Consider the following 21606-nt stretch of genomic DNA (forward strand, 5'->3'; position numbering starts at 1 on the left):
AGTAGAATTTTGATATAACAGGTTGAAAGTCTTCTAAGACTAAATAAAACATTTTAAAGACCCAACATTTGAAATGCTTCTATTATACAACCTAATACATTTTATTTTTCATCCCCTTTACCAGTTTAAACTAGGATAGGGCCCCAATAATTGCCTTGCCAGCATCCATGCTGACTCTGAGACAGCATGGACAAATTTACATAGATATTATTTACTGTTAATGTATTATAAATGGTCTGAGACTTGTGACATGCAAGGAAAAAATGAGACGGGAGACAAGTGATGCTACATGATGAACTAAGCACATTTATAATGATAAAATGAGTAAATATAATAGCGGCAATGCTAACCACTGATTTCACGAGATACACTATTTGTCAAAACTTACACAGCTACAGAGTATCGACGATAAATAGTCATTACCAAGTAACACAGTTTACTACAGCTTTTCTCTTTCATTTTAACAAGCATATCATTCCCTTTTTAATAATTCTCTAAATAAATATTTAGAGACCGAGAACTAAATGAAATAACAATCCTATGTTAAAAACTAAAATGAAAATAAAAATGACTCTACTCTTACAGTTTGACAGAAATGAGTTATTAATAGTGAAGGAGTGGGGGGAATGGGGAAAGGAAGGATCAGGGAATTATTTCAAGTTCTCAATGTCCAAAAGTAAATTGCACAGTAAATCAATATGAAATGAAGAGTCCATATAGTTCAATGAACAAAAGGGAAAGTTCATGAGGACAAAGATCACAGTTCAGAGAGAGGCTGGACGAAATTCAGACATGGAGCATCACACTCATTGTTCTTTAATTGGTTGCACAGAAAGGAGCAGCTGGGATGCCATTTAGCTTGCTAGGATGGACGTAATCAATGGGTTGAAGTTGAGATGGAAGTAATTCTCTTTTGAAATTCAGTTGCTCAGCCAGATGATCCAGAGGTAGCCAGCATTTTATTTTTGTCCATTGAATTTAAGACTGCATGCACAGCATGAGGACGTGCTTGGTTATGGATGCCCCTATGAGTGGCCTTGAGTGGGCAAACTCAGAGGTTAACAGATGGTGGGTCAATGGCCTGGGCAGTTGGCACTCGGGAGAGGTACAGAAGAGGGTGACAGTTGTAGGGTCTTGGAAACAAAGACTTAGTCTGAAATGACCTGTCAAAAAGCCTGACAATGGTAGGCCACACTACCTCTCAAGATAAACTGCCTCTTCTAAATAAGCATGCAGGAAATACTGTCTGATTGGTGACATAAAAATGTTCCACAAAACATGCAAATTACTGAGTATCAGAAACTGCATTGGCTGCTAGCGCCATGCTGCAAAGACTCCATCATGGGAGCAAAACAGCTAAATCACAGATAGCTTCACAGTAAAATCTACATTCACAATACTAATAGGTTTCTAGTGTTAACAAATTATACACAATTATAAGCTCTTAAAATGCAACATACTTCTCAAGCAGTTGCAGATAATGAAACATTATCAGCTATCAATAATTTGTTGGCACTTCCACTTTTTTGTTTATAAAATTTCCAATACACTGTACCACAGTTATGTGTCTAAACAGTGAGGATGTTAATGGAGTAATGACTGTTCTACTGGCCAGGCAATGGGATCAGTAGTGATTTCAGTGCTTAAAAACAAATGTACAAACCTCAGGTAGAGGTGGGACTCCATGTGAGAACTTTTGTTGAACTTACAAATGGTGAAGAATGGGCCATGGCCAGCATGCAGCATTATTTCCATTGTCTAGTTCAGATGGAGAACAGGTGCTTTTTATTGATCTGTAAACTTACCAATATAATTTTCCACAGTTTTAACCTTTTAAATATTTTACAGTGCTTTTATGCAACTATATTGCTTTTTGATAATTTTAAATTTTAAAACTTAGTTTCAAAATATTTTTTTCCTACTTCACTGTGCCCTAAGCAGGAAGTAAGACTGACATGACAGTGCTTTGGCCTCACTCCATTTTAGGTCACTGACCCCACCATACCCAACCTAACAGTAGTTAATTTAGTGTTAGCTAGAACTAATACTGAAAACTTTACGCATTTCCCTCTCTACATTCAATCATTAAACTACAATAATGCTGGTAAAATGGCAGGCTTAAATCTTACACTAGAAACACCTCTGACAAATATACACAAGCAAAGTATAGAGAACAAAACAGGTCAAGAAAATTTTTTTCTATGAAACATCTGGTAAAACACATTATATTTACATATACACATTGTCAACATAGTCGCATTCATTTGCATAATTATATATTAATAACAGAAAAAAACTTCACTTCTGCAAAGTACAGTACATCCTTCTTGAAAATAAGGTAAGGAGGGGTTTAAAACAATCTCACGTTTAGAATGATCAACCCACTTTCTGTGGATTGGCAGCCCGAACTCCTTGCTCATACGTGATCCGTTGTGTTATTAAATACTGTGCGGCCTGGGTTGCAGCTGGTGTTCCAGTAATAGTTACCTTCCGATTCCTTGTGCCAGGAACGAATTCTCCTTTTTTGGAGATCTGTATCCTTGCACCAGTCAACTCTTGGTATTCTACTAATGTTTTCCCTCCTTTTCCAAGTATTGCACCAACTAAGTTTTCTGGCACTGCTATTTCAACTACATCCTTTGAGCCATCTGTGGATTTTTCTGTTCCTAGAATAGCGCTGGCAGCTAGAGGAGAAGCAGCTCCAAAATATCCATTGGTTGCAGCAGTAGCAGCAGCCAGGCTACCTAATGCAAATGTCCCCGCCGTACCACCAGCTGTACTGCCACTGGCTGAGGCTTCACTCGCATAGGTGGCCAACAAATTGGCTGCTGCTGCTGCTGGATTGGCACTGGCAGCTGCTGCAGCCAAAGCCCCAGTAGCTGCTGCCTGACTTAGGCCTAACCCTAAAGTATTGAGATTATATCCATAGCTGGCTAAGGTGTTAAGTGCAGAGGTGATGGCCACCAGGTCATTGCCTGTGAAGCCAGATAAAACTGCTGGAAAGGCTGCAACTCCAGCAAGGTTTGCATGTCCTAAGAGCCCTGCCGCAGCTGCAGCTGTTGGTAGTACTTCAGCAGTGTTTGCATAAGGAGATCCCGTTGGATTGGAATTGGCCACTGGACCTGTGACATTAGCATAACTGATATTGAGACAGCTGCCACTTTGTGGATCCTCTTGTATCTTCTGGATGATAAGTTCAACAGCTTTTCGGTTTTGTTCAGGTTCTCCGCTTACAGTAACAACCCTCTCTTGTAAGTTGATCCCATCAGGTTTCTGGGAAAGCTGCACCCAAGCCCCTGACTGCTCCATTATAGCCTTGACTGTAGCACCTCCCTTCCCTATTATCAGACCTGCTGTGCTGTTGGGAACTATTATCTTTACCTGTAATTGAAAAAAATATATATGAATAATACTTCTGTTTTGCATATACAATATAGTTAAATTCTTTATTGCCCCTAATAAGTGGGAAAACTCAAAAGTGTTATTTTCTTACAAATATAAGTTTGAATTAAGAATCAAGCTCATACTATTTATATGAATTCTGACATAAAATGGTATATAGTAAAATAAAATTCTTAGAGCTCATTTAACAGTGAAATACTTAGACAAAATGAAATTATATTAGTAAAAAAAAACATATTTTATAATACTTTTGTTCATGATTCATCAAATAGTCAATAACAGATCACCTTTTAATAAATTGTTGGTCATCATTCAATACATAACTCAACAACATTTCTGTAAACAAATACTTCAGTGAATTAGCAAGCCTTTCAATGGAAGAAAAAGTAATTGGACATGTATCTATTCTAATTGATTATTTTAAGTTCATTATTTTTATGATCATTATTTATTTATACAATGACTATTCTGGTATTTTCTAACAAAAAGCCCCTACTTGATAGTTATCCTTTATGCACAAATAATCTAGGATGAAAAAGAATAAGGAAACATGGGAATTTGTGTCAAATTTCAGGGGAATTCTACGCAATTTTTCATTTTTCTTAACTAATGATTTAGCTAAGGAACTAATTAAACTAAAGAAATTTAATTATTGATACTGTAATAGCTTCAAATGGTTAAAAAAATCAGATTTTTGTGCAATTACATTTCAGTAAGAAATGTGTGATATCTGTATTCCATTTATATTTACCTACCAATATCCCACTCTAATCATAATATATGTTTTTATAATTCAACATGCTACTTGGGTTTGAGCCAGACAAACATTTTCCAACAGAAGAATGTTATTGAAGGCAATTCCTATAATGTAGGAAATTTTGTGCCAAATCTAAACTATGATTGCATTTGCTCAATTTTTAATCAACTATATAGAATTTAGTGTTAAAATTAACTGGCCTAGAATACTTACACAGCATATTGTATATCAATACACAACCATTATCTAAGATTTAGCTCAACACATGCTGAAATTGTATGCAAATCATAAAATGGATCATAATCTCTGTACTTATGACTAAGTTTCCCCTGAAAACAATAACACTTGAATTAATCAAGAACAAATCATTCTTCTAATTTGTAAATGTGACTTAGCTCACTACATTGATCTAAACTTAGATTATACTACAGTGACTATCTTCCATTTTAACACATGTTTCCTATATCTTTTTAGCATGTTTTATGGGTATCTTATTCTCAATAGCATAATAATTTACGAAGCTTGTACGCCACCTGACTTTCAATAACTCTTGACATCATGGAAATATTATGATGTTATTTTTCATAGTTAAGCTTGGGATACATATTAATGTAGACAGAACATATCACATTTATTAAATGATGTCTGCACATAGTTCAATTTTTAAAGTGTCACCGAAACTGATCACAGTATTCTCAAGGTACTATACTATGTTTCTAATAGCAATGCAGTTGCATTGGTGACTGGTCTAAATGAAAGACAGAGAGAACTCAGATACAAAATATATTTAATTGCTATTTCCCCACCATTCTACACCATGTAATGTGTAGTCTCCATATAAACATCTTAATATGAACTTGATTTCTCTATTCTTCCACCTATTTTTATGCCTAAGCCAAAAGTGCACAATGGAGGGCAAAGGAAACTTTCAAAAACCTACCAAAATTGCTAATAAATTGTACATTTTCGCATAACAGAATAAAGTAATTAAATGTATGATTGACAACAAATTATACCAATTATATTTGATATTAATTAAGCAAAAAATGTAAAATAAAACCAAGTCAATGTAATGGTTGGACTTTTTCCTATTAATGTCAGTGTTTGGTTCCCTTTCTGCTATTCAGAGATTATGTTCTGTATGTAGTTAGCTCAAAAGAAGTTGCATAACAAAGGTGTATTCTTTCCCCTAAAAATGTTTGCTAGATAGTATTAAAAAAAAATTCAAATTACTAAGTATAATTTTAGTCTCTTCAGGAGCCAAATATAGACATATTTGATAGAAATACCAAGACTCACTTGAATTAGTGAATTATATGTTTTGTATGTAGAATTTTCTACCCAATTTCTGGAAAAAAAATATTTTCCTGTAATACACTTCATTTGCTATTTGTATATTCTAAAGTTTATTCTAATCTTTAGGAAAAAGTTCTTTTTAAAAATAAAGTACATATGGGAAAGTATAACAGAAAACTATAATGCACATTAAAAATGTGGCCATTTCAGAATTTGAGATTTTTTTTTATGTGATTATTGAAGCGATTATTGAGGTCCTGTAATAATCTAATTTGCTACCAATGCTTTGTAACATTTATTGTAGTATTCTTTGAAGATTGAATACAATAGCATGCAATAATTTATTTTTCATCTTATTTGATTTACAGAGTTTAGAAACTTGATTTTACTAATCAATATAATGTAATGAGAATATATTGCCTATTCCTCATTACATGAAAATCTATAAATTGATTTTTAATCCACCTAATATTGACAAAGATGTGTAGAAACTGTTATTTACAGAAAAGGGACTGAAACAATTTTTAAGTCCAGGAGAATGATTTAAAAGAAGATTAGGCAGATACCACCCTAATTCACTGTACTGTAAAAACAAGAGCAGGAGGCATCACACAATCTGACTTGGAAGATTCTTTAAACTCAGTCTCAATAAAAATCAGTTCCCCTTCTTGAGGAACTGATCTGGTCTATGTAGTGCGGGGGTGTCAAACTTGTAGCATCACATTGTTGTCAATTACATATCACAAGTTTTACCCTTCGCTAAACCATGGGTGGGCGTGGCCAGCACGTGACCCATTTGGTCCGTGGACCCCAAGTTTGACACCTCTGATGTAGTGGAAATGACAACAGTTAATTATATTAACTTCTTCTAGAAAACATTTCTCTTAAGGATCACATGCTCAGGTGTAGGATTTTCAAGGGTTTGTAGAACCAGTCTCACCTAGAATATCTTATACTAGTATAGACTGGATGATAACAATGTGGAGACAGTTGTAGGCCACTGTTGCATGAATACTAACAGCATTTTCTTCTAAATAATTTCTTTTGGTCCCCAGTGAAATTGTAGACAGCAAGTGCGTATTATGAGTTCACATTTTTTCTTCTAGCCAACATGTGTAGAAAGTTTTGAGTTTTGTTCCAGATGGAACGTGGAAACCCTTGAGATATTCTAAATTTTGTCCCAGACAAGTGTTACAAGATTCTAAGTGACCCTGTGCATACTTTGAAATTAATCACTTGTTTTTTGTGTACCCTTATCTAGGATAGATAGCATTTGGAGTAAGATCATATGTAGACTACCATCACTACCATATACAGCATTAAGATGAATTTGACTAACAAGGTGTGGATGCTGCAGAAGCTACAAAACCAGCAGGAGAAAGAAAAGGGAGGGAGGCCTTTTTTTGCAACTCATTAAGCAGCTTTTTACTTCGGAAATTTATGATAAACACTGAAAAATGACAGAGCTTTCAAAATGTAGAAAGCTTTTTCCAACTGTGAAAAACAAATGTGCCTTTTACTGCCTACACATATGAAACAGCACTATCATTCAAATCCATGCAAAAAGTTAGATTTCATACATTTAAGTAGAAATAATAAAAACAATGAATCAAAGCTGTTTTCCCACTGCCATCTCTGTATGCTATAAGGAGAGTGAAGGGGGCATCTCATTTAGAATAATTTGATATCTACTTTAAAAGAAATAAACCTTGTTCATGCATTGTACATGTTCATGTTTTTTTCTTGCATACTTTAGACTTTTGCCCCCAAAATACATATACAAATACTTTTTGTGTATTAAGCATATTTTGACTAGTGAAAGCACACTATATTGATGCATAGTTTTAATATAATCTGTATCTTCCATTTGTTTTTATGCCATGGTCTAAAGGCACTTTGTACTTCACACATTAATGTTTCATAACTTTCAAATTACATTTGCAAAAAGCAACTGATGAATTCTGAATTGCTTCATTTATGTGCTTCAATTTTTTATAATAATAAATGTGGCTGCCTGCACATCAAAATATACAATGAGGCTGTGTAATATTTTGGTTTTTATTCCAAAAAAGCATTTCAGAGATGAAAATGAAGAACTTGCCTACAACTTATTAAAGTAGCCACACAATTACATGGGAATATATGGAAGCTTGCAGAAGCAGGTATAAAATTTTAAGGAAAGATATCCTACTCTGAGGAACTCCAGACAAGTATTACATTTGTACTCTAACACACACTTTTGAAATTGAATACTGAGTACTGAAGCCCAATGTGCAATATATAAAATTAATTCACACATTTGGTAATATAAAATTTGATCAGATGTATAATATTGTTATATAATGCACCCAAACATTCACTTAAGTTTAAAAGCATTCAGTATAATTATTTCAAATCCTAGAATTTAAATATGACAATGGCATAATTTCTACCAAAATACCCGTATTATAAGAATATCTTTTTACTGTTCCAAAATCAGTAGCAGTTGGCTATATCAGAAATCAGTTCTTGGAAGTTTAAACTCTACTCTATGGGAGGTGAGATGTGGTTTTATTTATTTTATGTGACGGCAAGCTGTGTTACACTACTGACTGAAGCTGACACTTTTCCCTATAGGCTTAATGCCACTGACATTAGAGGACATATTTCAAAGTGGGTAGAAAGAAGTAGTTTACAACAAGCTCTCTCTCTTAGGACTTCCCCCACTTACTTACTATTTCTGTGCTATAAGCTAGCAAAGGCTACACTCATGGAACATTTGTTTAACATAGATGGTCAAATAGTTGCTGGTAATGCTACTCATTTATCGATTGGTTAGATTTTTTTACTTGCCCCCCCCCACCCTAAACTGTATTATTAAAAAGGATACTGTACATTTCTGATTTATTTTTTCTTCTCTATGGATAACCAGGACAAGATTGGTACATTCACTATAAGACTAGTGAAAATATTTAGGCCAAACTGGTAGCGTATTTTAAAACACTGTAAAGAACAGAATGTTTAAATGTCATTGTTTGCCATCTGAAGAACAGTTGAGAGAGGGTGTTCTCCATGAGGAGAGGATGCAATTTTAGTTGCTAAAGTAATTTTTAATAAAAGTGGATGCTCAAAACCATATTTAATTTTTAAACAAAAACATCATTATACTCTGAAATCAGCAATAATATGTTGTCATTTTCCCAATGAATATATTAACATCATTTTCTCAGAACTACTGAATGTCTTAAAAACAAAGTACAAGTTTCTAGAAAATGATGTCTGTCATGATTTTTTTTTAAACTTAATTCTCTAGCGAACTCAATCTATTAATTTTATTGCTGCTTTGTGGCATTGGTGGTGGCACAATCTATTTGTAAAAGTTATGCTCTATTTCAAACAAAAATAGATTAGCTGAACAGGAATTTTCATCATAGAATTATATGGCCTATATTCATTCCAGCAAATTATTTAAAATGGTTCTCTTTGACTATCAAAAGTTTTTGATTAAAAAAAAACATTAAAACCTGAAGTTGTTTATAAATACATTTTTTTTAAAGAACAACATTGTGAAATGCTTTTCACTAATTAAAGTTACTCTATTTGTGATCCAACTAGACCATATATAGCAAGGGCCAAAGTTGGCAACTTTTAGACTTCCGGAAATTTTAAGCCTTAGACTTGTCAAATTTATAGACCCCTGATCTAGGTAAGATTATCAAAAACAGAACAGAAAATTGTCTTGAACATTTTTTGAAAATTTGTAAAAGAGATCATGAATAGGTCTTTATTTATGTGCCACGGTGGCACAGTGGTTAGTGCACAGTACTGTAGGCTACTTCTGCTGCCTGCCGTCAATTTGGCAGTTCAAATCTCACCAGGCTCAAGGTTGACTCAGCCCTCCATCCTTCTGAGGTGGGTAAAATGAAGGCCCAGATTGTTGGGTGGCAATATGTTGACTCTATAAACGGCTTAGAGATGGCTAGAAAGCACTGTAAAGTGATATATGTCTAAGTATTACTGCTATTGTTAAGTGAAATGAGCATGCTTATTCATCTGTCCAGAGAACAAGTAAAGTTTTTAATAATTAAATGGTTCATTTTATGTTGTTATAAATGAATGCAAACTTTTTAAAGTTTCTTCCCTGTGAGTTGAGGGAATATACATAAATTAAATATACATAAATTAAAGGAATAGTTTATATATTCTACTCCTTTAAAGTCTAGTTTATTTCTGAGAAAAAACATCACTATTAGGATTTCTAATATCAGATTGCTTGGAAAAGATTAGTTGTTTGGAGATTGCTATTTGGTCTTCCTTCCTTCCTTCCTTCCTTCCTTCCTTCCTTCCTTCCTTCCTTCCTTCCTTCCTTCCTTCCTTCCTCCCCTTCCCTTATCTATAGATCCTCTGGGAGAAGCCAAAATTGGGCACATCACATCACATCCATTCCCTTCTATCCTTGTCTTTACAATTTGCCTGATTGCTAATGATTTTGCAAACTGTCTGCATTAGCAAATATGACCTTAATTTCTCTCGTTAGTTTCATGATGGCTTCATAAATATCTATTCACAATTTTAAATATTTGATAATGGACAGAAGCCACAGTTGCCACTCCTCCCCGCCCCCCCCCCCAAATGGAAAAGAGCTTGTTGGATAGATAAGTGATTTATGAGGGAGGAGTGTCAATGGATAAATATTTTCAATGTGTTTGAGAATGAAAAAGTCAATATGGTTTTCCATAGATAAAAAAACACAATTCAATTATTTGTTAGTAATAGCTAAATAAAATGCATATGTGCAGCTTTCCTATCTTCTTAATTAACCAAGCAACATAAAAGCATGCATTTTGTAGGTTTTGATTAAAAAATGAAAGATACATAATATTTATTGTTTGGAAAAGTATTTCTGTTTTCAGGAAAATTGAAATAAAATGAATTAACAATGATTTTACCACAGCGCAAGAATTAAAGGAATTTAATTTGCTTTAATTTAAAAAGCATTAAATTGTGTGGGAAACGTACTCTTTTTCATTATCTCCCAAGATTCTCTCCTCGTAATACCCAATATCAAAGGCAGAAAAAAAATACTGGACCTCAAAGGTAGGTGCCAATTTGAGCCAATGATTTATAGATCCAGTGCCCTCGTGATATGTTTAGAAACCATTACCTACCTACTCTAGCCATTACATAGGTTTATTCCCTACTAAGCACAGACACACAAAAACAGTTGGGAAGTTTTCTGCCCTTACTTGCTTCTCTCTAGCAGATGTCTATCAAGGCAATGGAGATTCACATTTTGGAGTCTATAACATCAAAACACGCTTTTAAACAAGTAAAATAGTCTGTGTCCATAAACTATTTTTAAAATATGCAAGTTATATTAGAAAATATATTTCTGTTGTGATTCTAAGCTCTTCAATGAAGGCTTTCCAAATGAGTGATATGTATTTATCCTTTGCTATTATTGTTACTCTATGGCTAATTTGATAAATCATTTTACACACACAAACACACACAGACACACACACATGTACACACACTGAATTACTAAGTCACTAGTGCAATCTTTTTAAATATGAAATAAATATATTATCTTGTTTATATAAGATGTCTTTATTACATTGTTAGCAGCAACAGTTCACTTACTTTCCATTATTCTCATTTTTTGGGCAGAGGAAGGGTATAATTTCCCATTCTACTTTAAAAATAGCTATAAATTTGTTAAATAATTTTTTTTAGGTAAGTAATCTAGAAATTTACATTTCAGGTTATCATTATTTTTCTAAATTAATCATTTTTTTAAAAAAAACACCATTTTACAAACATTTTAGAAATTCTAGTCTCTCTATATTGTGTTTTTTACAAAATAAAATGAAAGCAATATAGCAGTTTAGCTGAAAATGTGATAATCTGTTGACATACTCAAGGGTATCCCTTTAGGGATAAAGTGATACAAACAATATTCTACAGAATAATTGTATGTTGCTGTTCTGTCACTGACCCAATATAACAGTGAAGCCTATGGGAATGAAAGACAAGAGAAGTGGATGAAGAAGAATAAGAAAACTTGTAAAAAGATATTGTGAGTATTCGACTAGTAGGCAGATCTTGAAATGAGCTGATTCAGAGGTTGTTAGATGCTCATTCCCCTCTCTTCAGATTTTCATCAATTGAACAGATTTAACTGTAATGCTTTTTTGCCTAAATTAAAGTACTCCCCATTATTTACCTGCCCTGAGAGTTTAATGAACTCTGTAAGTTCTCTTTAAAATTTATTCTCACTCTTTGATATACTATTGCTTATCTCTATTTCTTTTCCATATCAGTAACTGAAAATATATAGCGGTCTGTAAAACTTTACAATGAGTTTTCCATCTCATTTTTTCCAGTAATAAATGGCATCATTTTCATGTCAATAGCACAATATATTTACCCAGAAATAATGTCTATGTGACTTGTTGAATTTCGGCAGAATATAAGGACATAGTATTTTGTGTAAACAAACAATAAAAAAGAGCAAATATGTGTGCCATAAGGATGGTTCTGTAATATAGTTGCAATATTGACAGTTTCGTCTACAGTTGCAGTTGAAAAGGGCCTTGGATGGATTGGGAGTGCCTTTTGATATAAAAGGCCCAAATGTTGCACATTCTCACATAGTGCCCTTGCATTTATTTCAGACAAATGAGTGATAATTTTGTCTAACATAATAACAAAATACCTATCTGTGCTCTCTCTGGAAGAGATGGGCTGGGTGGGTGGTTAACTTGAAGATAGTGGCTATGATTGTTGATCAAAATGCTACCGTTTTTCAATGAGCATGTAATGCATTTTTTTTTTTAAAGTAGGATTCTGATCACCCAATCATCCCCACACAATTTGAAGTGGTTGAACTGATGTAGAAGATGACCCGCTGAGCCCAAAGGAGGGATCAAGCATGTCATTAGTATCGTGTCACTTCATACCCACAAGAGATCTAAGTCCACCCCACCTTGAATTCCATTTACTCTTATCTACCACCTGTTTGGTTTGACCATTAGCAGTTCAGATTCTTGTGCAGGGCAGAAGCTTGCAATAAAACTTTATATTATTTTGAATTGTCTAGACTTCCTGATTTTATGGTGCTTGACAGTCTCCATGAGCATGTCACTATCTCCCTTTCTTCATATACCAATACTGGAAATTGCCCGGTATGAAGATTTCCTGAAAACAGCCGGAAAAAGATAGACAAAAAATTTTTTTTTTGAATCTATTCTAACTACACTCCCCATATGCAGTCATTGCCATCAACAGTTTTTAAGACATTTTTTTTATAGTTGCTACTGTTTATTTATGAAGTGATCTGTAAACTGCATTGCTAAGATTTCCATTACAGAACGTTGTATATAAAATTGTAATAGTAAATATAATGTTTTGGCTAAAAAAGTTACTACAATACTAAGGAAGAGTACTATTTACAGTAGAGACATTGGACAACTTTGGTTTAGTTTTACATTAAACATAAGAATGAACAACTGAAAATCACTGAGTTTCACTTACAAGTAAGTTTTAAAAAAACCATAATTATAAGTCTCATTCTCTGATATAGTTTGACAATAGTGTATTTATTATGAATGTTAGAATACTTATCTTAAATTTAATAGGATGTATTATGTTGGGTTTCATAATTCCATATTTAATAGCAATAGCAATAGCAATAGCAGTAGACTTATATACCGCTTCATAGGCCTTTCAGGCCTCTCTAAGCGGTTTACAGAGAGTCAGCATATTGCCCCCAACAATCTGGGTCCTCATTTTACCCACCTCGGAAGGATGGAAGGCTGAGTCAACCCTGAGCCGGTGAGATTTGAACCGCTGACCTGCTGATCTAGCAGTAGCCTGCAGTGCTGCATTTAACCACTGCGCCACCTTGGCTCTCATAGTATGATACTTGATGTATCAAATACAAATAGCCTCCAAATCCTTATTAATATTAAATAATATTTAACATTATTAAATATTAACTATATTATTCATTCTATATTACCTGGGACACATGCTGAAATTGCTGCTTGGATATACCACAAAATAAAACATTGTAACAATTAAATATTGGAGCTTCTTGGTGCTCTCTGAGTTTGTTTGTTTTCTTGCAGATGTTTCATTATTCAAACTAGTTAACATCATCAGTACTATTACTAGTGTGTTTGATGTTATAATGCTAGCTAGTACTAGCACTGATGTTATCTAGTTTGGGTAATGAAATGTCTGCAGAAAATAACCAAGTTCAGAGAGCACCAAAGACCCCTTAGTATTCTTGATTTTTCATTCTGTCAACAGTATACACACTTTTGACCTCCAGATTAATCATTTTTCTCATTGATTATACTTTTTTCATAACTTATTTTTCTGTCATCTTTTTTCTCTTGTACTATAATAACTTCTGATCATCTCTTCATGTAACACAGTAAAACTTACCATCATGAAGCAAGTATGTGTGAAGAAACCTTCATCTAGTGCATTGCTATATTTGGCTTCTATTAAGAGGAATAGGTATAGTTAACAAAAAAAATTTAACAGCCAATTTCTGGAGTCTTGGTAGGTTGCAATATTTCCTTTAGGGGCTCTTCCTGTCTACAAAGGATAATGATTCTCAAGTGATCTGATATCTTAAGATATTACTTTTCTTTCCTCAATTCCCATTTCTTCTGCTATGACATGAAGTTGGATGAGGTGAGAACATAAAGTTTAAGCTGCAATTCTTTAAAGACAAAAATAATTAAATGTTAATTAATATAAGCACTTGAGATAAAACAAGTCAATTTATGGAGACTGAAATAGAACAGAATTATTCTTGAAAGCAAAATCAAATGATCAGAGCATGATGGCATTTTAGCCTTATAAGTGAAGTCCTAGGTATTATCTACATAAAGAAACAAATGCTCATTATTTCATTCCCTAAATTAATATCCATAAAGCAGTTTAGTTTTTTACTATGTTATTACACTATATCAGATTTTAGGATTTATGTAATTACAAAAACATTGATACAGAAGTATAAAAACACTAAATGGTAGTCATAAAATCTTTCTCTTTTATGTAAAATGTAGAAAAACTCTAAATGGTGGTCATAAATGTATGTATTTCTCTCTTTTATAATGTAGCTATTTCATAATCATGATTGGTAAAATTTAATTGTGCTTATTTAAAGCCTTCTGTTTATTTGTTTTCTTCATACTATAATGTAGAAGGACTTGGTAGATCTACTGAGAGCCAGATATGCAATGGCAGATGAGAGATACTCTTAACAGTAAAGAATGTTTGGAAGAAGATATGGTTCTGATATCATTTGTGCTTGTATGAAGTGATTATCTGCTCCAATAGTGTGCGCATTAGCCAACTGAGCCTTATTTCATTTATTCGTTGCACATCATTAATTATGAGCAATTTAAAGATTTCCTAACATCAGGGCTGCTAATATCTTTTTCTTGGCAGATTCTCAGACACAAGAAGCATGCAATTAGATGTGTTAAATCCCATGTTATTAATACTTATAAAAGAGCAGCTGAATAATTTATTAAAATGTAAGTCAGAACTTTCCAAGTTTCTTTCTATACTGATTTATTTATTTTATTAATTATTATATTAACATAAGAAAGCTGCACTACGAGGCTGCTAAGTTTATAAGGCTGATTGGAGCACTTGGAATTCTGAGAATCTTCTGCTTATTTTCTCACAAAATTAGGATGTTAGGTGGTTTCATATTCACAAGATAGTTATAATGAAGAATACAACAGTTACATAACAATAATTGATCAAACTGTTATAACTTTCTGTAGCCTTACAACCATTTTGCTGTTTTCCATCCAAAGTAGGCACACAGTGTAGGCACAGAATACAGATAGTCACAAACACATGAACAAAATTGGGATGGAATTTCTGTCATTAATTATGCAGTAGTAAAGTGAGATGCCACATGACAGCATCACTTGTCAAGAATTGCAAGTCATCAATCTAGTCCCCAACCTAATGCAAACCACCCCTAAACCCAAAGCTCTCTAAGGTGAGGTGTCCCCCCCTCATACAACTTCTCGGTGGCTGCTCCGACCCTCTGGAACGAACTCCCCGTGGAGATTCGGACCCTCACCACCCTCCAGTCCTTCCGCACCGCTTTAAAGATCTGGCTGTCCCGGCTGGCCTGGGGTTAAGATTCTAACCCCACCCGAATTGTGTGACTGTTGTGTTTTCTTTTTAATATGTTGTATTGTCTTCATGTTGGAAAATTGTTTGTCCTTCCCCCCCCCCCCTTTTTGAACTGTGAGCCGCCCTGAGTCCCCCCCAGGGAAAAGGGTGGCATACAAATAAAGGGAAATGAAAATGAAATGGAATGAACTATTTTCTCCCTCTCTCTGCCCTTTTGCCTGTTCTACATTTTGAAGGGCAGCAAGCAACCCCATTAATAATGTGGCTCTATGGCTTGCCCATTCTTGGAAGCTGCAGTCATCTTAGCATAATCCAGTCTCAGCCACAGTCACTCTTGCAATATAGAAGTACGCCCTTGGAGTACCCTGGCACTCCAAGACCCCAGCAGACCCCAGCTGACCTGTGCTCCACTGCTCCAGTGGTCCTTTGCTATCTTATTAATTCTGGTGATGATGAAGTGTGCCCAGCCTCGCTGCAGAGCCAAATGGGATTGGGCTTCACATTGTTGAAAAAAAAACTCTCCATAGTTGCACTGTTCAAGATAGTTAAATATAGTTTAGATAGTATATCTATTAGGTGCATCAATAGCTGATTTGAAATTCATATTCAAAGTGCGTTCATCATTAGCTCCTCATTAAACTACAATGATATTAAGTGGGAGTGATGAAAACTTTGTCTTAGGTCCAGCAATGACTTGCATTAAGAAGTGGGAGAAATGCAAATTTGCATATGACACAGAAATGGATGGGATAGCTAATATTCTAAAATTCAAAATAATCTTGTTGGTTATGGCAGTAATAGAATAAAAACAGAAAAAATATATGCTTCCACAGTTAGAAAAAAAATGAACAGGGCTTGGTAATAGTATGCGTGAAAAGCTTAGAATTGTGATTAATTACAAGCTTAATATGAGTCAGCAATATGATGGGCCTGCAAAAAAAAAAGCATTTCCAATTTAGAATGCATCGTTTGAAATATAATTTCAAAATGACAGGGAGAAATTGTTTCACTTTATTCCCCTTTCACCAGAGAAAGTCAACAAATTTGATCAGACATAAAAAAACAAAACCTTCACTCAAGACAAATTGAAAGAACTGGGTGTTATTGATGGCATGGGTGGTGATAGTGGTATTGGGCAATATGACAACATTAACAATAATATATGATAGTGTGTTTTCTTTGTTCCAGAGAAAAGGACACAGAATAATGGATTTAGCTATAGAAAAGTGAATATTTGGGACACGGTGGCTCAGTGGCTAAGCTGAGCTTGTCAATCAGAAGGTCAGCAGTTCAGCGGTTTGAATCCCTAGTGCCACGTAACAGAGTGAGCTCCCATTACTTGTCCCAGCTTCTGCCAACCTAGCAGTTCGAAAGCAGGTTAAAATGCAAGTAGAAAAAATAGGGACCACTTTTGGTGGGAAGGTAACAGTGTTCTGTGCACCTTCAGCATTTAGTCATGCTAGCCACATGACCATGGAAACATCTTTGGATAGAGCTGGCTCTTCGGCTTTGAAATGGAGATGAGCACTGCCCCCTGGAGTCGGGAACGACTAGCACATATATGCAAGGGGAACCTTTACCTTTCTCTTATTAGGAAAAGTTCCTAATAATAATAGTAACTGCATTTATTAAAGAAAGTGGTATCTTCTATTCACCAAAAATGATTAGGAGAATTATCTATGAAAAATGCTTTCATTTCCTGAACTGATAAAAGAGGTCTTCAGTCCCTACAACTCTATCCCAAAATGTTTTCAGCACACTATTTTATTATGGACCAATCTGGCATTAAATAACAGTACCATCAGATTTGTTGATTCATTATAAGGGCTAATACTAGAGCTTTGAAGTTTATGTGCATACATTCAGAACAAATACAAGAATATACTACCCATGCATTGAATCATTATTTGATAGAGATTACTGATAGAAAAAAAATGAGGCCACTTATTCAGATGACATTTGAAATGAATTAAACAAAGTCATTAATAATGAATCTACCAGGGGCTAAGCTTTTATGATAACAGTATAGTGAGTTTTCAAATTCAAATTCAAAGGCAGTAAGGCATAGTAATATCTAAAATACAAAAGATATATTATATTTAGATTATACTCATGAGCTTTCTTCATAAATTAGATGTGGCACTGTATAAAACAGTACGTTAGATTTTAAAAAATAAGAATTACTGCATCTCAGCTGAATAATTTTTATATATGTTTTTACAATAATCATCATCATTATCATCTATTTTCTTGTTAAAAATTCAAGGTTCATCCATAACACAAGTCTGCAAAAAAAAAAAAAAAAAAAAAAAAATCCGAGAGCTGTTTTGGTTATTCCATGTAATCTTTATGTTTTCTGGTGCGATGAATCAGAAAATGACCTCCATTTTGTCATAGGACATCCCGTTTCCTGACAATTTAGGTAACTATGTTAAATAAGGCAATACCTAAAAATAAATGGAAATAGACTTATAAAATTAAAGTTTTATTACAATATTTTCATGAAAATCCTTTTTTGAACTGAAATGAGCTCACCTACACACACTAGACTCGATTCTTCTTCCTTGTGAGGCTCCTCTTGGTGCATTTACGCTTGTGAGTAGCATCTGGAATGTCTCTCTGAAGCATCCAACAGTAGTCTGCCATCATTGTAATGATCCATTTTCCTTGGTATCTCCTTTCCATCTCTTTAATGTCTTGGTGGAATCGTTCACCTTGTTCCTCACTCACAGCTCCCAAATTTTCAGGAAATTAGTCAAGGTGGGACTGGAGGAAATGCACTTTCAAACTCATCAGGCAATCTAAAGCTTGAAATGCTTTCAGCATTCTCCCAACAATCTTTTTGTAGTGAGGATCTTTGTTATTGCCTAAAAATTTCTGTATGACTTCTTTAAATGCAATCTACCCTTCTTTTTGAGGATCCGTCATGGTATTGAAAAACTCTAGATCAACTATAAGCCTTCTAATGTCTGGTTCAACAAACACACCTTCCTTCAATTTTGGCTCCAACAGGCATGGAAACTTGGTGACCAAGTATTTGAAGCATTCTCCATCTCTTGGAAGTGATTTTATGAATTGCTTCATCAATCCCAATTTTATGTGGAGAGGTGGTAGAAGAACTTTATGGGAAGGTACCAAAGTTTCTTGGAGGACATTTTTTTTTCATCGACTGTTAGCACCCTCGGCTGATAACTCTTCTTGGTCCAGTGATTTTATCGGTCTCGACTGTCCCATAGACACAGAAAACAAGGGTATTTGGTATACCCAGCTTGTTGCCCGAGCAGCATGCACAAGACCTTCAAGTCCCCACACACTTGCCAACCATGGTCTTCATATTTAAGTTTACGAAGAACCAATTCCAAGTTCTCGTAGGTTTCCTTCAAGTGTGCGGAATGACCTACAGGTATGGAAGCGTAAAAACTGTTGTGGAGTAAAACTGCTTTGAGATTTCTTTTTGAAGAATCTATAAAAAGATGCCATTGCTCTGAATCATATTGGATTTTAAATTGACCCATCAGATCTTTGACATTGATGCAATAAACCAACGTCTTCCTGGGCGAAGTAAGGAACAAACTCCTTTCCACGATGTCTGAACCATGAAGATGACACTCCTGGCAACAATAAATTCCTGCTTTTCAGCCTTGATTCGAGTAACTCAGCAGCATCTTTGGGAAAATTCAAGTCTCTTACCAAATCATTCATCTCCTCCTGAGAAAACAATTTTGGTCTTTTATCATCTTCAAAGTCAGAACTCGTCATCTGGTTCAGGTATGACAACCTTCATCGGAGCTAGGTATCTCTTCCAAGATAGGGCTTGGGTACTGGTATATCTGTGCCATGAGGGATGAGATGAATTGCTGAGTGAAGATTGGGGTATGAAATGAAATGCTTCCATTTGGAATTAAACCCTTTCACATCGCATGAACAAAAGTAAGTCATCACTATGGTTCTTTTGCTCTCGTCATACCATAGGAATCCCATAACGGAAAGATTTTTTGAACCCTTGAACCAGTTTCAGAGGTCCTCAACACACCGTTTGCACACTTTATGAGGCACCCAAACTTTATCTTGATCTCCAATTTTTAGTCCAAAGTATTCAAAGTATACTTTTTTTCACAAAGTCTGTAATATTCTGCTGTTGCTTCAACACTGTATATTCACCACAGATGAAACAGAAACTGTCTGGTGAATTAATACACTTTTGCGTAGCCATAACATAACCGTTGAAGAATGACGAGCTAACATGAATTGCAATGAAAAAGTGTGAACAGCCTAGAACCAAGAACCTGATGATGATTCGTACACAAGTGTGGCATGCAGGAGAGAGCAGCTCTGTGTCTGTACACGAGACAGAGACATCACAGTGCTGGCCATGCCCCTTGCACTGACCGGAGATGCTGCTATCTGCCCTACGTCTCCCTCCCACTGGATTCTTCAGGAAAGATTAACCCTTTCTACCATTAGAAGCACAGACTTAAAACTTGCTTAGCTTGTGTATATATTGCTGACCATCAGATTTACAGTGCTATATTTTTTTTTACATAACTTGAACAAACCCTTTAAGGTTTTTTTTTGGCATTTTATATCTTAAATGCGCTATGTGAATTAATTAATAGTAATTTGGACTTTAAATTTGGTTAAAAACCCATAATATAAAAAAATACCAAAAATTTAAAAAAATGATAAATTTGAAGACAATTTTGCATGTTGTGGCTAGGAGTTTTTCAATATTTTATTTGTTTTCAGCGCACCAAAATACATGGAAATTAGATGAAAATAATCAAGCAGCTTTTTAGTTGCAGACCTGTGAATCTGAGAATAAATTTTGCCAATTACCCTTGATAAAGGAAGAAAAGCAACAATTTAAACAAGAGTAAGAAGAAAATGTCAGGCTTGTAACTGTGCCACATTATAGATATAAATCACTTTTAAACAGGTTATTTAAACAGTTAAACATGCCTCTCAAAACTTAAAAGCCTCAAACACAAAGGCCATTCAAGATGACAATTCCTATTCTAATACAACATGTCTCAAGTGGGCATGCTCAGATTCATTTATAAATATTTATTTATATTCTGTCTTTCTTGTTTGTAGGAATAAGTCAAGGTAGTGAATATATCTAATATTAATACAACACGTTTCTTTTATTCAATTCAATTCAATTTATTAGATTTATAGGCCGCCCAATCCCGGAGGACTCCGGGCGGCTTACAAGAACAAGAAAAGAAAAACAAAATAAAAACAAAAAATAATTTAAAAATTCCCCAACACGATAAAATATTTTAAAGAATATAATAGGAAAGACAAACCCCAAGAGGAAAAATACTATATTCAACTTAGAATTTATTATCTATACTTAGAAGTAACAGCAACCTCTACCGTTTCATCTTTTGGGGAAATCTGTGTAGATCTAGCTCTGTATAATTATATTTTCTTTTTCTGTGAAAGAGCTTTGCAATTCTTAAAACAGTTAGATTTCTTTAAATATAGTTTATTAATACCTATTAGAACAACCTTGAAAAATTAAATACTGTAACTTGGTTGTAATTGGTAGTAAAGTGAACATATAGGTATGCAATGTTTAGTTATTCCAATTAAACATTAAAAATATCCTTTCCTAATATGAAATTTAATATAAAATGTCTTCGGACAGCGATGGCTCTTTGGCTTTGAAACGGAGATGAGCATCGCTCCCTAGAGTTGGGAACAACTAGCACATATATGTGAGGGGAACCTTTAACTTTAATATGATATTGATATATATATCAAAGTAAAGCTTATGCATTGTAGCTTTCAACTATGTTAGTAGTATAGATATGCGAGGGGATAGCATTCTTCACTTGTATTCTTATCTAAATATCAGCAGTATTTGGCAAGAGGTCAAGTCTATTTTCATAGAAACGATTATGTTACACTGTTTCAGTATAGTTGCTGATTTCCCAGCCCCTGCCTCTAGAATGTGCAGCAAGCATAAACTAGTCATCACTGATGAT

General features: G+C 34.4%; 1 protein-coding gene across 4 annotated transcripts in view; it reads right to left on the reverse strand.

The window, feature by feature from the left end:
• Positions 1-280: 280 nt before the first annotated feature.
• NOVA1 (NOVA alternative splicing regulator 1) overlaps positions 281-21606 on the reverse strand; it is a 126530-nt gene continuing 105204 nt past the window's right edge. For all 4 annotated transcript variants that reach the window (XM_014064430.2, XM_014064431.2, XM_087723214.1 and 1 more), the window contains one exon: positions 281-3381. In XM_014064430.2, the coding sequence (XP_013919905.1) occupies positions 2377-3381 (1005 nt within the window). In that variant the 3' untranslated portion in view covers positions 281-2376. The remainder of the gene's footprint in view (positions 3382-21606) is intronic.

Source organism: Thamnophis sirtalis, unplaced genomic scaffold (assembly GCF_051295495.1).
Source record: "Thamnophis sirtalis isolate CommonGarterSnake01/CBP01778 unplaced genomic scaffold, rThaSir2_p1.2 scaffold_1, whole genome shotgun sequence".
Lineage (NCBI taxonomy): Eukaryota > Metazoa > Chordata > Lepidosauria > Squamata > Natricidae > Thamnophis > Thamnophis sirtalis.